The sequence below is a fragment of the Taudactylus pleione genome, unplaced genomic scaffold (genome assembly GCF_031769625.1).
Source record: "Taudactylus pleione unplaced genomic scaffold, aTauple2 ptg000016l, whole genome shotgun sequence".
Taxonomy (NCBI): domain Eukaryota; kingdom Metazoa; phylum Chordata; class Amphibia; order Anura; family Myobatrachidae; genus Taudactylus; species Taudactylus pleione.
The window spans coordinates 54199009-54216346 of NW_028284418.1; the positions used below are offsets into that span (position 1 = coordinate 54199009).

Below are 17338 nucleotides of genomic sequence, written 5' to 3' on the forward strand. Positions count from 1 at the left end.
GGGCTGGGTTTGGAGGAGAGAACAAACTTGTCTTCATTAAGGTTAACATCAGGAAAGAACAGTGCAAGACATCACAGGCAAAATGTTGCTAAACGTGGAAGAACTGGTATGTTCAATTTAACTTGAAATATTAATAATCAGGTATTATTTAGGGGGTAGCTCTATTGGATTGTTTGTAAATCAGTTTGTGTGCTCTACAAATTATTGTAAAGCACACAAACTGATTTACAAACCAATACCACACAATGGAAAAAAAGTCAATACCACACAATGGAAAAAATTAAATTAGATTATTCACAATTTAACGACATAAACACTATACAACATTATTACATTATGCTTGTGTATCCATAACAAAGTAATGTAGAATGTAAAGTAATTTGAATTTAGTGCCTACAGTATTTTGTGATGTCATAAATGTTCTGCTGAGGGGTACGGTTCTCCTAAACCATAGATTATTAATCTCTTTCTTCTATAATTCAAATTATATATGTGAATTAGCTTCATGATTCAGCTTTCATTTACAAGTTGAATTATGCTGGATTGCTACAGATATGAGCAAATGTAAATTTTATACCTCAACGTTAAAATACATTTCGAAACAAGAAAAAAAAGATATTTTGCGGTTTACATGTTTTACAAATGTATTTTTCAAAGCAATGTACAGTGTTGAAATGTTGTTAGGTAATTACAGTGTTTGTATCATACAGTTTGGGAGGTTACTTGCTAAATACTGTACCACATAAATATATAGATTTCTGAGCTTTGTTGAGCTGAGGTTTCTGTTTGTAGAGATAACATTTTACCCAGAATGATAACTTATACATGAGGAGTTGCATGCTAATGTCCCTTAGATCAAACCATGGTTATATGAATACGCAATGACATGCATAGATGAATATTATATGATCAGTTTATTAATACTCACCAATAATCCCAACACACAATCAACCCCAACAATTTATTAATGTTTCTATTATTACTTTTGACTTAAATTTGCTTTTGTTGCACTGTAGTTTTGTCATTTTTATCTGGCTGGGTCTCATCAATAAAGCTTGTTGAATATTATCTTTTGTTTCATAGAAACTTTATTAACTAAATTCAACAACCTGTACTGATAAACTCTGAATTATGAAAGCATAATAAAATAATATTCAGTGAGATGCGAGCGTAGTGAATTACACATTGAATTGTATATGTCCTTTTTGTTTTATAACATATTTAGCAGTTTTTCATATGTCGCCAACAAATCTACATATTAGTGAGAAAGAGTTTGAAGGTTTAATAATGTATTTATCAACAGGTGACCGGAAAGAAAAGCGACAAGAGAGAAACTGGAGATATCATATCCGGAGATTTTAAACAAGGAATTTACGAAACAGCAGTAACACTAGAGAAACAAGATGACTTAAAAACAACTTCAAAATCATTGCTTGTACAAGAGGAAGAGAAACAGGCACAGCAGAAACAGCTGAAGGCTGAGGTGCGGCTGCTGACCTACCACTACCATTTAGTAGCATCTTTATGTCACCTAATCAGGCTGTCTAAATCACCCGCATCCATAATATAGGCCTTATGTAGCATTATTCATTTTGACTATGCTCTGTGATGGACTGTATTTCCATTACTTCTGCTAATATTTTCTAACACCTCGTATAATTACTATCATTTACATTTGTTATTTGACCATCATGGACTAGCAATTTGGCAATTTAGGCATTTGCCAAAAGGCTTGGTGTGCTTCTCGGTATTAGTGGACTGATCTTGGCTTCTCGGTATTAGTGGGCTGATCTTGGCTTCTCTGTATTAGTGGGCTGATCTTGGCTTCTCGGTATTAGTGGACTGATCTTGGCTTCTCGGTATTAGTGGGCTGATCTTGGCTTCTCGGTATTAGTGGACTGATCTTGGCTTCTCGGTATTAGTGGGCTGATCTTGGCTTCTCGGTATTAGTGGACTGATCTTGGCTTCTCGGTATTAGTGGGCTGATCTTGGCTTCTCGGTATTAGTGGGCTGATCTTGGCTTCTCGGTATTAGTGGGCTGATCTTGGCTTCTCGGTATTAGTGGGCTGATCTTGGCTTCTCGGTATTAGTGGGCTGATCTTGGCTTCTCGGTATTAGTGGGCTGATCTTGGATCAGAATTGGCCCAGCCAGCTTCCCAGTCCTGCATTTAATAAAACAATTGTGGACGGCAATATCAAGGCAATCTACACTCCCTACTATGATATTAGAATGGAAAGTGCCAAAATATAAATACCAAACTCGGCTAGTGTGCTTAATATGCAAAAACAACCGTAAATACTGTAACAATGTAATAGACAATGACAGAAAGTCAGCTAATGAAACACAAATAAACATTTCAATTAAATGCAATATTTGACATTTTAGCGATTAGAGAGTGCGTGCAGAATTACAATGAACTCATCTCTAAAAGTTGAAACTGGCTTCCAGACAAACTAAAACTGAAATTAGTCATCTAGCATAGGGTAATTATAATAGCCTGCGTGATGCAGGCATCGGTCATTTTCCGGCTAGTGTGCCCGTTGTTCAAAGGGGCATTCACTTAAAAGGCAAAACCCACCTGATTTTGCTTTTTAAATGATTGCCCTTTAAAAACATCAGGATAATTTTCCGATATCTGCATCCCACAGGCTATTATTTACCCCATGAAGTCTGGTCTACTGACTCTTTAAAAAAATGCCTTTAGCATTTACACCAGGCACTGGCCAAACTGACACTTTTGACTATAATTCCTGTTTTCTTGATCACCAATCAACATAAATATAGCACTGCAAAATAACCAGACACTTCAAATACAGAACTATCTCATCTAACATCAGTAAAAACATACGAAGCTTTTTAACATGATTGTTCCCTCATCGATTACTTTGTATTTAGCTCATCAAAAAGAAACTCGATGAACGACCAAAGCTGGATAGCTTGGAAGATCTTCAAACTATAATAAAGCTTAAAAAGCGAAAACGAACCAAGAAAGTTAAAGTTCCGGTGGTCAAGGAACCGGAGCCGGAACCAACAGTAAGTCCGGGTGAAGATAACTTGTGTACAATGGCTTATGTAGGAAAGAATGCAACACTTATTTATATGCAATCTATCTTTATCAGATTGAACAAGTGGATGAAACAACATTCTTCAAAGCTGCACTGGAAAACAAATTACCTATAGTTGAAAAATACTTATCAGATGGAGGGGATCCAAATGCCTGTGATGAGGTAGGATTTCAATTTCTTTTTAAACTATAGCCAGCATATTCTGCCACAACAAGGATTTAGAACAGGAGTTGGCAATGCTCAGGAATTCAGTTGGCATGGAACTAGAATTCTCTTCATGCTAGGCAAGCTAGCAAATGGCCAAGCATGTTGGCAGTTACAGTTCGTTAACAATACTGATGACGACATGACTATTTTATTATACTTGTTAACAAGTCTCCCACTCTTCTCATGCACCTTGATGAGTTATTACACTTCTGTTAAGGATATCGATATTGTTAGCATTTCTATTTTATTAAAGTTTTCTTCCTTTTGGAAGAGTTCTTGACTAAAAGTGTACAGTATATTCAGACCTAGGTGTGCTCCCATATACTTCTGTCAGTCTGGCATCACATTACATCCATTTTATATTTACGATTCTCCCTTTGTATTTGTCTAATGTACATATTAAGATTTTAATGCGAAGGTTCCCAAACTCTACCATTACAGTCCAGGTTTTAGGGATATCCATGCTTGATCTCAGATGGTTATATTAAATTAACTGTGGTACTAATTAAGTAACATATGCTCAAGCATGGTTATCTTTAAAACCTGGAGTGTAATGGTGGAGTTTGGGAACCTCTGGTGTAATGTATAACTGTATTTTTGCTGCAATACTTTACATAACTTTTACAAATGTAATAGTAACTCTAGGCATGCTCTGCTTTCAGTCTTGTTCAGCTTGTTATCCATTCCTCAATAAAACATCTTTGAGTTTAGTGATAAGAGGTAGATATTATATCATTGAGGCATGGGAAGATATACTGTACAGTAGAAGGGTTTCAGTGCTGTGGGCCAAAGGGGCATCTACACAGCAAACTAACTGCATCTAGTCTTTTAAAAAAATGTAGCATAAAAATGTTACATCTGTTCCTTGTACCAGGCACATCATGTAATAATAGAGTTGGATAGCAGGATGGGCAACTGGGGTCCTAACACGATAACAAACCCAACAAATGAATTGGCCTCATTACTGTCACTCCTCATAGTGCGGCAGGGCTGTCACTGAGAGCTGTGTGGTGCACTGACAATTGAACAGCATTAATTGCAGGCAGTCACTGCAAGTCAGGAAGACAATGGTGACAATACAAATAAGGTAGCAGGTGCCCACACAAGGGCCCTCATTTAGAGGCGGTCGGAGGATGCAAGCGGTCGCTCAGAAACAGGGCGGCCGCTTGCATCCTGACCGCCCGCCTCTGTTTCGGTCGTTAGGCTGTGGGTTTACACCCACAGCTCTAACGACCGCTAGGGTGATGGTCGCGATGGTCATAGACCATCGCGGCTTACGACGAGACCCTAGGGTAGGGTCTCACTTGTCGTAAGCCCCGGAGAGCTTCTGGCTCTGTCAGAGCCGGAAGCTCTCCACTGACATCACTAGTGACGTAAGTGGGGCCTCCCCCAAACGGCAGGCGTTCCCATGGGCACGCCTCTGTTTGGGCTGCCACCCCCGGCCCGCCTTCCAAACGGGGCGAGCTGTCAATCAACATCGACAGCTCGTCCCCTTTGGAAAGAGACCCGCTACAACCGGCGCTGTCGGTCGAAGCGGGTCTCACGCATGCGCACTTAGGAGCCGGCTCCCTCGTGTGCATGCGCACTGGACAAACATCGAGGCGGCCATGCGGTCGTAGACCGCACGGCCGCTTCTGAATGAAGCCCAAGGTACTTAGCCTGACTATCCCAGAAATCTTAATCCAGCCCCATAAAGAACATATATGATGGTAGACCACCATCAGCTGAGTATACAGTGCTTGACAGTTTAAACTGGAAGGACATAAATTAACAGTATTAACTTAATAGCCCTATATGCAGCAGGAAAACTATATGATGCAGTGATAAAGCTTTTTTTTATACAAATGATTTAAAACAATCATGCATGAATGGTAAACCGGTCTTTCTGTATGCTAATGTTTAAGCATACCTCCCAACAATTAAAAAATGGGACAAAAAACTCCAGCCCCTGACATGCCCAAACTCCACCCACCCACTTCAGCACAAGCTCCTCCTCTTTCAAGGTCAGGACTGTCCTGTCTAAATCGGGACACTTAGAGCGGTAAGGTATATTTCCCCTTCAGATTTTGTACCTGGAAGTGACGTGAGGGCGGAAGTGCAGTTTTCTACCGATACTGTTCACCAAAAGAAGAAAGTTGGCCCCTCGCAGTCTCGCTTCGCTCGCCGTGCTTTGGGCTCGGTGGCTCGCCACAAGATTATATTCCCCCTCTATGCCCACGAGGATGGTAGGGAATGACGTTGGTCAGTAACTAATGACGTCAGGGTACATCTACGGAAGGGGATCTAGCTGCAACGCTGGCCGAGCTGCCTAAAGGCTCTCAGTTACACTTCGCTGAGGTCACTGGAGGGAAATTAATAGTAATTATTTGTTACTAACTTAATTTCCATTTGGAATATGACAGAATATTATTTTTTAACCTTTTTGGAAAGTGATGATTTTTTTCTCATCCAGCATCTAGTACAGGGCAGAAAGTGAAATCGCAAGTCTAATTATTATACTTTAGAGCAATCTTAATAAATTACCCCCAGAATGTGCATATTATTTCCAATTTTGAGAAAGTTTAGCCCTTTGTGTCAGTCTCTCTTTTCAATAGATTGTAAATCCAATCCAGTGAAAAGATTAGGTTATAAATATTTTTCATGAGAGCGGTTGATAATTTAGCTGTGTTTTTCCTAACAGTACAGACGCACAGCCCTACACAGAGCTTGCTCAGAAGGACACATTGCCATCGTTGAGAAGTTAATTGAAGCTGGAGCGGACCTAGAATTCCACGACATGGTATGTGGATCTTTCCAATGAATTTGTCTTTAAAGATGGAAACAGCTACAACAGAGAAACTAGAGAGGGTGCTGGAAAAATAACAAATGACACTGGAAAATGCTGCTAAACTACAAACAGTAATTCTATTGCCGTAAGGCAAACACAATTTACAAGGCTCTGAAAGCATAGAGAAAACAATAGACTAATGGAGAGTTACCTTTGTCACACTCTGCTGTCTAAGTGGGATTAATGCCAATCCCCTTGCCCAGAATATTACATGTGGTTATGCAATTACTGTATTCACAGTAATAACAAAACCAAACTGTGACATCCCTTAGCCACAAAAACATCAAGCCAGAAATTTATTAAAAGTGTTATTATCAAGGAAAACATTTCATTTCCTGCTGCTGGACAAGAAAGCATCATTTGTGTGCAGTGATAAATAGAAGTTTGGTTTGCTAATAACGCTCATCTGTGCCACATAAAAGTCTTTGCCTCAGTGACATCACAGGCTTATTGTGAATTTATTTGGAGCTTTGTGAAAATTTCTTCAGTATTACTTACATCCAGTGGCGGCTCCAGAAGTGAGGCTGTGGCCCAGTCCAAACTTCAAATAGGGGAGCAACACCAACTGCAACCCCAAACGCTGCCAAACATCACCACCTGGGACTCACTGGCAGTTGGTTTGGCTCCCCTAATTGAATTTTGGACTGGGCTACAGCCCCATTGCTGGAGCCACCACTGTCAGATCCTCCATACAATATTGACAATTAAAGTGTGACATATCTCCTGCTCTCTAAACTGATGCAGGGAAAATACTCTGTTTCATAATGAGTTTCCAACAGTTAATCAGGACAAAAAAAAAGTATCTAAAAGTCCTTATATATTTATCTCTCGTCTCGTTATTGTAGCTAATCCTTTGCATTGTTTGCTAACTATTCAGACATATCCCTTAAAAATGTGCAAGTTATTTAGCATCCTAGAATATCTTACTTGCCTACTTTTGAAAACGCATTTAACGGACTCTGAAAGCGACACCTACAGTTTGTGTGCAAGATGTTTATCATAGGTATGACTGGCATTAAAAATGAGATGCGATCTATTTTCTTGCATATTCAAATGACCACCTCTAAGTTTACCCTCTAATGATGTTCATGCAATTCATCACTTATATTTGGCTACACAGCCACTCATGTAGCCATCAGTATGCTGTAGAGTGGTGGCCATTTTCTTGTAGCACACATCTCTCTTATTCCTCTCTCCAATGTTTCTTCCATGGTGGGTGGAGACTAATGACTTCATCATTGTGTTGCATGCACCCAACCTGGCCTCAGAGAGATTTATAGATTCTTCAGGGAGTAAGGGAGACCACCACTATTTCAGGGAGTCTCTCTGACATTCAGGGAAGGCTGGCAAGTGTACAGTATATATACCGCAGCTGTAATATACAAATGCAGATAAATATCTAATATTCTTTGCTTTACTGAGGTGTTCTCTTCCATCAATGCATTTCTCAGACTTAAGGCTTCCCTTGTTTTATTATGAAGTAGCTCTACAAATATGACTGTTATTAAATTAAATATTTATTTCAAATATAATGTACTTCATGCAGAAAAAAATAATAAATTGTGTGCACATAACAGATAATGATTTCATTTGTTCACAGCTTGAATCCACAGCAATTCACTGGACCTGTCGTGGTGGAAATGTTGAGGTTTTAAAGTTATTGCTTAATAAGGGATCAAACATCAATGCAAGAGACAAGGTAGATTCCTTTAATAAATCATTTTATTGCTGCAATGTAAACCATTACCCCTCACATTATTATAATTAGAATCCTGTGAAAGGTTTGCGTATATCAAATTTCTCAGTGAATACATTTAAATTCAATTAAAATTTTGTCTACAGTCAGGATGGGTTGGGTATGGATTCCCGGCAGTCGGAATACCGACAGCGGCATCTTGACACCCGTAGGTAAGTATACTACCACTAACCCTCCCCGCACCCTAACCCTTTCTCCCCGATGCCTATCCCTCCCCCTAGTGCCTAAACCTAACCCTCCCTCCTTAGTGCCTAACCCTCCCCTAACACCCGGTACTTACCTTTGGGATTCCGGCGCCGGTATTTAGACTATCAGCATTCCACACGCCGAGATGATGACTACATCCCGTCAGGACGTACAGATGTGTTAAATAATAATATTATATTGCATATTGTGCCAGTCAGATCCATTGTTGCCAGGTTCTTGGGAGACCCAACAATAGACCATTACACATGTAGACCAAATTCATGTTACATTTTAATTTCAGAGGACAATCACCTAATTTACAAATAAAGGTTTACTTGACATCAGCACTAGTCAACAGACCGAGCTCAAGAGTAATCCTCTCACCAGTCCAATAGTGACACTGATATCTTAAAATGAGCAAAGTATAGACACTAAAGGGTAAATTTACTAAAGTGAGTTTTTAGAAGTTAGTTTTAAAAGTGATGCTGCCCATAGCAACCAATCAGATTCTAGCTATTATCTTCTAGGTTATAGTTAAATGTTAAGTAGAATCTGATTGGTTGCTATGGGCAACTTCACTTTTAAAACTCACTTCTAAAAACTCTCACTTTAGTAAATTTAACCCTAAGGCCCAGAATTATCAACGAGTGATATTATTATCATTCATTACTAATCTTAAATGATACTCTCCAACCAGTCGCCTACTGTCATTTTGCAAATACATGACAGGTAGGAGTTGATTGGTTGGAGCACCATTTAAGATTAATAACGAGTGATAAGAATATCACTCATTGATAAATCTGGCCCTATATTTCATAGGCTAGTTACACTAGTATGAACATGGGAAAAGAACTGATCTTACAGTGTGATCTGGTGCTTCTCAACCAACGTAACAAATGGACCTCATTTAGGAACAAGCGCCCCTAAAACTAGATCATGTTGTCCAACATTGGTTTAACCTGATGGAAATGGCCTATGAAAGAGTTTCCCAAACTTCGCCATTGCAATCCAGATTTTAAGGAAATCCATGCTTGAGCACAGGTGACTTAAATTAGTACATTCAATATGATTTAATCATCTGGACTCAAGCATGGATAGCCTTAAAACCCAGACTGTACTGGGAGAGTGTGGAAAACTCTGGCCTATGAAATATGTGATTATAATGTCAAATTGGTTTACCTTACTGAGGCGGATGGTGTTACAGTTGAAAAAGCAGAAGGCTTACTGGTTTTCACATGCAGTTATTTATACATTTGCAAACTCATGGGCTATTGATATCTCATTGCATCTATTTTTTAACTAACTGCCTAAGTAACTAAAGGCCAAAGCACAATTTAGTAATCCTTCTCTATGTTCTTTCCCTTTTTAGTTGTTCAGTACTCCCCTCCATGTTGCAGTCAGGACAGGGCAGTATGACTGCGCAGAACATCTTATTGCCTGTGAAGCAGACCTAAATGCCAAAGACCTGGTAAGAAAGACATTAACTTTATTACCTTACCTCATGGAATCTACTAAATGCTAATGTACAGACCCAAACCAGAAAAATCACTAATTACCTTTCATCAGTCAAGTACATATTTTACAATGAAAACATAGATGTGACCTGATTGCCCTGAGATATAGGACATTCACACTTGTTTTCGCAATTAAGCAAATATCGTCCGTCAAGGTACATTACCGTTATTTATCCGCAGTGTGATTGACAGTCAGTGAGTGCTTAGGGGAGGTCATGGGAATTGTTGGCTACAAATGCAGACGTTTCAGGTGGCGTGTCACTTCCAGCGTCTGCGTTCCTGTATGAAACAATTGTAGCTCCGGCGTCACCTGTTACTGCGGCAATTCTGTGCGAACATAGAATTACTCAGTGCTGCTAACATCAAATGATCTGCAATCGATGCTGCATATTGTACGCAGATGTTTGGATTGCTAAAACGCCGGTGGGCATCTCAAAACATACTATATGCTGGCGGCTGCGATACCTGGTATGACATAATGGATTTGGTAGGATATTTGGTAGGTTATACTGCAAGATGGACACAGGTGTTTACCAAACTATAGAATACTTTGAAACCTATGGTAAGTTTGTCATTATGGTTTGCGCAGGAAGGAGACACACCAATGCACGATGGAGTGAGACTGAATCGTTACAAGATGATGAGACTGCTGATCCTGTATGGAGTCAATTTAACTATCAAAAATTGTGTAAGTATGAACATCAAGTTGTTTAAAGTTACTATACATCTGGCTAAATATAACACTGCTATTGTGAGGACCAAAATTAAGTTGTATTACTTTTTTTTATTTATTATATAATGCACTATGCAGATTAGGATGAGAAGGCAGTAGAACAAAATATAATGATCTTACCACATCATGAGTAGCGTAAACTATGGTTTATTAATAAATTGTTACTTTTGCAATTTTTAGTAGGATGGTAGCTGTCATGACGTTTTCTACTTGCATAAAGTACAATTTTATTGTAGAGTTAGAGCGACGGTTTTATGCTGCTGCTCAAGACACTCTAACAGTCCAGGCTTTAAGGCTATTCATGTTTTCGCACAGATGACTTAATTAGTACAAGCTTTGATATTCTTAAAACCTGGACTGTTAAGGTGCCATGAGGACTGAGTTTGGGAAACTCACAGGACCCAACTCTGTACATGCGAGAAACCTCCCAAAATCTGTGCACTAACCATAACTATTTTTCAGTCATGTGAGGGAGGGGTAAACAGTGAGACTCGCATTCATTTTAAAAAGTTGTCTTCTATGATGTATGCACTTTTCCTACTGAAACGCATTTCCCATTCAATCTGTCAAAAGCAGAGATCAGTAATTGGGGAAGGTGGTGTTTTAAACCCCTTACCGATATTTGTACCTTGCTGAAGGTCACTCCCCTGGGACCCCTGCCATTCGCTGTTTACTGTAGCAGGGTCCCAGTTCCTACCTATAACTGGGAAGTCTGAAGATACTCTATAGCTGTGGTTCTCTAACTTGGTCCTCAAGACCCTACATAGGTCACGTTTTCTAGGTCACCCAACAACTGCACAGGTGTTCTCATTACTTACTGAAACATTTTAAAAGATCCACAGGTGGAGCCAATTATTTCACTTGTGATTCTGTGAAGAGACCTGGAAAACATGCACTGTTTGGGGTCCTGAGGACTGAGTTTGAGAACCTGTGGTCTATAGCGCTGCACTGCTCTCGCCACATCAGCTTTCATTGATTTTTAAAGTATAAAACCTCATTCAAGAAAAGTTTTAGAAGGGCTCGTACAAGCCAATAAACAAGTAATCTGAAAGTTTAAGAACCTCCAACACAGACAGAAAGCAAAGAAAGAACATGTTCTGCAGAATATATTACTGGGTATGAATATCGTAATCAAATTAAGCCTCTTAGATAAGAGATGCAGCTAATATGTGTAGGACTGTCACTTGAAACATGAAAAGGTTTTAAGATCTTAAAGCGACATTAAACTACTTTCAAATTAACCTGACAGGCGGGGAAAACAGCAATGGAACTGGTCCTACAGTGGCAGAATGGTGTAAAGGAGATATTCAGTGGCCTCCAGGAGAAGTCCTACAAGAACTCTCACATACAAGATTTCTGATTGGAACGGCTAGAAGAAAAATACACTTTCAAGAGGCATTGGCCACGCCGTTTTTAGTTGTTGCTTCAATAAGCTTTGAGACTATTCCAAATTATTTATTTGAAACTCTTTGCACTTTTAATGTTGCTTTTTTTTAAAATATACAGTATATATTTATTTATTGTTCAGCAAGACTGCATTGCTATTGCGCTTTATACTAATTCCATGAGGATGAAAATATGTATGTCCAGGATAAAAGTGACACACATATGCCTGATTGATATCATTTTATTAAGACGTATAAAGGACGCATATATTTATATTTTGACTATGATAAACGCATGTAGAAGTGCAACATGTATTGCACTTTAGCGATTGTGTGATGACTTACACGATGACTTATTGTGGAAAATGCCATGGAGAGCACTATGGGACGTAGGATTGGAAATGTACATTTTTCTGCAATGGGTTGGGTTAACCATTTATTACGGAATAAAGCTGCCCTACAAAGCAGAATGTTACTAGACAATGTTATGGAAAAATATGTAACGTTAGTAAACAGAGGGTTTTATCTAGCGAATGAACCAGTGGATATACAAAAGTGACATCCCTGTGTTGCCTCTAGCTAGCTCTATAAATGTATTTTAGAGCTCGAGTCTCAGCACTGTGTCTGTATGTCCAAAATAGCACAGTTTTAGTCATTGTAAAAACAAGTGCTATGTTTAATCCACTGGCATTTGACTTCGTAAACAAACCCCCATATGTAGCTTGCAGCAAGGTTTGATGTGACACTAGTCTCATTACGGTGCTTTCTAAAATTTGGAGAACAGTTAAGAAAATGCTACTTTTTTTTTTCTAGATTCAAAGAAGCACCTTAGGAAGAATCTACCAGTGTAGCCGTATAAAAACCATTCACTTGTGTATTTTACAATTGAAGTAATTTTTTGTGCCAGGTTCCCCCAAAAACAAGTGTGGGGGTAAAAATAAACTGGCATGTTGTAATACATCTCAGATATGGTGGAATAAGGGCTAGATCTGTGTAAGACACCTCAATGACTCTAGTGCACCAATGCAGAGGGCTCTGCAAGCTACTGTGGCATTTATCGGATTTGGAACCTAGCCCCGGAATAATAGGCTCTCTCAGCTTTAGAGTTCATGATAGCCTTAAGGGGACAGAAGGCTTCCAAGCCATACGTAATAATGGTCAGTGGATGACCAAGGCATTGGAAGGGACTAGAAAGGAATGCAATGGCAAATGGAAAGGTTGTATGGTACAGTAGAATGTCCTTTTTGTACATTTGTATTGTATTTTCTGTACATTTTGTATTGAGCACATGTATTTTTGAGGAAATAAATGACTACAGTCTTTATATACCAAATGATGACAAAGAAAGGGACAAACCAATGAAGAATGGTTATTTGTTATACAGAATAACTTGGTTTTAGAATGTATCACAGTAGTTAGAATCTGCTCTAGCACAGCGTGTCTGCCTGTGATGCCAAATCGTGTAATTACCCTATTCGCATTACATTGTGCAAGACCTGTGATCTTGAGAAGTGATTTTACAGGACTGTGATTATCTGTTAGCAGAAGGAAATCTAAGCCAAGTATGTAATGTGAATGCTCCAAGACGACTAATTACAGGATGAGCAGTCTGACCAAGGATGATCAAAGTTCGCCACCTAGTGGTGTCTACCTTGTAATCACTTCTTGTTCTCCTGTATTATGAGACTATACATCTATGTTTGAAAATGCCATCAAACTATTTAAATTTTTTGTATCAAGTCATTGTAGTTAAAGTGCACTAATCATGGAGGCAGCCATTTTGTGAAATTAATTAATATATACACAAGGCAGCCTGAGATATTTTGTGCACTTTTAATAACATGGCTTACAAAAAAAAAAACTATAGGAAGAAAAAAAAATTAAGGATTATAAATCACTTCTAGAACTGCTGTATTCTGTATCATTATTGCAGGATCTGGGAAGTGTGAAACTACAGAAAACTAAACCAGTACTAAATGGGAATTTGAGCAATATTGTTGATATATATATATATATATATATATATCATCTCAACTATTCCATTATTGTTTTATCAGGAACAATATATATTCTGTACAGGTGTTTAGCAATAAACTTGTTAAAATAACTAGCAAATATTGTTTTTTTTTTCTTTCACATAACGTTATGCACAATTCCTACCAGCACATTCACACTTCAAATTATTTTTTGTTGGAACATAATGAACACTTTGTGGAACTTGGCTACATATACATTAGAAGATTTATAGAAACTTCATTCTTTTTTAGCTTTTTTGAAGACCGGTTCTGCTGTTGCTGGTTCATCTTCTTCCAATTTTGGTTTCTTCACAGTAAAGGTGATGCCAAAAGCCGTCTTCCTGGTCTCTGATGCAGAAAACATACCAGTAAACATGCTGTGTATTTTGCCCACCATATAAAGGCATCAGATTGGAAATTAGACATAACAGGATTAAAGTACAGTACATGACTGGTGTGAAATGAAATGCTGCTTCCTGCGGGGAGGAATCCCTACTATGATATTAGTATCATACATAGAACAGAGGGCCCGATTCACAGATGGATGCATTTCACATTGGTGCTGCGTTTGGATGCAGCAAGTGATGTGAAAACATACTAATGATACAGGAGACGTCTGAGGGGGAAGAGACACCTCCTAACAGCATTGCAGATCCAAGTGCTGCGTCACCATCAGTAACCACCACATCGGCCATCTGAGAAAGCCAAAGGCTACTAAGAATAGCCGTCTTACCTGCAAGCAGAGGTCAGGAAATGTGCGACCTCTGACTCAGACCCTGGCTTTGGTGCTGCCAGAAATCGGGAGTGACACGCTCCATTTCTGTAAACGCAGACTGGATTCACACCCTCCCAGCCCCCAAACGACCGAAGCCTGTCAATAAGGCTGCGGCTTGGAGCCACTATGAGTGAACTCGCAAATGCACAGTTCACATCCTACGCATGCACCGTCCTCCCACCATCGTAGAATCCTATAAGCTGCTTCTGTCGTGGTTACAATGTGTATCGTATGAGGAATATTCGGCTCCCTCCTTTTAGTTCCTCCTACCCCTATTCCCCACCAAAATGTTGGAAGTACTTACCACCTACAGTACAGTATTTTTTTTTATTCCATCTTCTAAAAATTGAAGGTGTATGCAGAGCAATCATGACATTATATTTAGGGGAAAATAATTATAAATTATTCCAAGTTTCTTTCTGATCATGTAGGTTAGATTGACGCCACTTCTGCGATCCGTGTAATTAAACATTTGGAAAAGTGACAAATCACTTCTTCTCTATAGGTGCCTACACACTCAACGACTCACAAAAGGTGCAATGTCGTCACCGATTTCCCTTGAACTCCCCCGGCAACTCCCCTGCATTCTCAAACGATATCTTGCATAAACTGTCCAATCTGACCAACGACCTTAATCTTGTTAACGAGATTGGCAGATCTTGCCTACTGTAGTAAAGATCTGAATATGGTAATGCTAAGTACAGTACAACCTGTGGAGACGTGCATCGGAATTGTTTCCATGAGTAGACACTCACAATTTGGACATTTTTTACATGATTTTACAGATGTTTCAGAGCTCCACAGGCTCTTTTATCAAGGTACCTTTGTGAACCTTTTCAGTATCAGTCTGAGGCCCGTATTCAATTTGAAGTGTTAAGTCCGAATCCGCGTTAAGTTACCGCCGATGATGTCATTATCGCCTGTTTTGGTTTTCCTCCGTACTCAATATGAAAGACTTTCCGCCTAGGCGGAAAGTCAATGCAATGTAATAGGGGGTAAAGTATCACCTATGAATGGCAGACGTAAAAAAGTGCAGAATTGGGGTTTTGGGGTGCAATATTTCGGGAACCCCCCTGCAGCCTTCAGATAGCCCCCCAAAGGTAATCGGTGTCAAAAATGTTTTTCTTTTAAAACTTAAGGACTCCCCAAAAATTGACTTTGTACCCCAACATTTTTTATTCGCCCCCTTTTTCAAAGTTAAAAACTAGCAAACTTGACTCTGGGGGGGGGGGGGGGGGTCCCAAGTATGCCCCAAGCGTTTTTTTGATTGCAGGTGTTTTCGGCAGGTGGATTTTTCATGATTTTGCAAAATCACTTTAGCAACTTTTAAATATGCTGACCCCGATTTTCAAGTACCCCAAATTTACTGGGATAAGTTATTTTCTGGAATAAATACTCCTAAATACTATTCTGCATCAGGTATAGAAATACGCTATTTAGCAGCTATTGGGCCCATTTAAAAACACCAAATACCTTCAAGCAAGCCAAATCGGGGGGTACCATAGTGAACCCCCATGTCAGAGCATCATTTGGGGGCTGACAGACTGATTTCCCCAAAAATGACAGTACTTTCCGCTTGTTACAGTATCGCCGGGTGCCGTTTACACGTACTTTCAAATTGAATGCAGGGTAAAGTGTGCACGCGCGCGATACTTTAACGCCTACAAAACAGGCGAAGTCGGCATTAAATCCGGGCCGCATTAAGTTAACGCGGCTCGGCTCAAATCGAATATGGGCCTGAATTGGATACTATGTGGTCTAGACAATGACAGACTATTGGATCTGATTGAATATATCAGATAAGCCTTTAATCAAGTTTTGAAAATAGGTGCAATTCTTATTAGCTTTTTATTTAATATTTCTATTGGTAATTGGGAGAATATTGAGAGTAACTTATAACAGGACCCCTTCTAATTTTCAGTTCTGTACCCAAATGCAAGGTACCACTCTTCCAGTTCTACATGCTGTCTTATTCTGAATGCAAAGACAAATTCATACAACCACAACGTCTATTTCTCCAGTCTATTCCACAGCAAATATAAAAAAACCAACACTATTATGATTCTATTACAATCTGAGTTTGACAGGACTGAAATAGTCTAGAGGTCACCTCTACCACCTCCCACTAATAATAATGTAATAGTTGCCAAGGCCTGGAAACCCTGTTATGCCTAGACAGACGCCTGAAAGTATCACTGCAACTACAAGCTACACAATTACCAGTTATATTATTGCCAGTTGCGTGGTTTACATTTAAAGTCATCTCTTAACAAAATGGCGTCACAACTTTGTTCATTAGGAAAACCTGTGTATTATAATGAGGCTACCTTAATGCATTTATCAAATATTGATATAAGTGGTAGCCTCTTATTTTAGTGCACCCAGGTTTTATATTATAGGTTCATAAAAGCCTGTAGGGACTAAAATCCTTATTACTTAAATTGAAGAGCTCCATCCAACTAAGCTGCGATTCCCCTTTCTGGCGATCCAGACCAAAAGCGATGATCCGCGGATATTGTTGATCGGCGATCCATCGGAGAATCAGGAAAACTCAACAAAAAAAAAAACCCTACTCGCCAATTCAGACTATTTATATGTCGGGATGGGAGAATTGAGATTTTTCAACATGTTGAATTGCAGAATGGGGAATTGCAGCATTCCATCGCAGACGCATGGACCTCTTACGGTATGTATTATTTCATATATGTATTTTGCTGACACAGGTCAGCAGGGTGTATCTATAATGGGTGAAGGGTACAGGGCACACATGCCCCTGGGTCCAGGGGGACCCACACCCTGCACCCATACTTCCAAAAACTTACCTCTCCAAAGTCACACGTCGACTGAAGAGGTGCTACACAGAAAGCCTGGAAA

The 17338-nt window shown here is 39.3% G+C and overlaps 2 protein-coding genes across 4 annotated transcripts in view; one reads left to right on the top strand and one right to left on the bottom strand.

Annotated features, from left to right (window-relative positions):
* ANKRD1 (ankyrin repeat domain 1) lies at nt 1–13789 on the top strand. The gene is made up of 9 exons (XM_088476491.1): nt 1–106; nt 1304–1483; nt 2897–3034; nt 3121–3228; nt 5954–6052; nt 7701–7799; nt 9412–9510; nt 10146–10244; nt 11539–13789. The coding sequence occupies exons 1-9, from the start codon at nt 83–85 to the stop codon at nt 11647–11649; spliced, it is 957 nt and encodes a 318-aa protein (XP_088332617.1). The 5' UTR covers nt 1–82; the 3' UTR covers nt 11650–13789.
* The window catches only part of RPP30 (ribonuclease P/MRP subunit p30), a 19394-nt gene continuing 15713 nt past the window's right edge, over nt 13658–17338 (bottom strand). For all 3 annotated transcript variants that reach the window (XM_088476513.1, XM_088476517.1, XM_088476505.1), the window contains exon 12: nt 13658–14037. In XM_088476513.1, coding sequence (XP_088332639.1) covers nt 13928–14037 — 110 coding nt within the window. In that variant the 3' untranslated portion in view covers nt 13658–13927. The remainder of the gene's footprint in view (nt 14038–17338) is intronic.

What these genes read in the sequence shown, in the direction of transcription:
- ANKRD1 (XM_088476491.1), top strand. Translation starts at nt 83, where the DNA reads ATGTTGCTAAACGTGGAAGAACTG. An exon ending in AGAAACAGCTGAAGGCTGAG is followed by an intron (nt 1,484 to 2,896) that starts GTGCGGCTGCTG and finishes CTTTGTATTTAG; the next exon opens with CTCATCAAAAAGAAACTCGA. An exon ending in ATTTAACTATCAAAAATTGT is followed by an intron (nt 10,245 to 11,538) that starts GTAAGTATGAAC and finishes TTAACCTGACAG; the next exon opens with GCGGGGAAAACAGCAATGGA.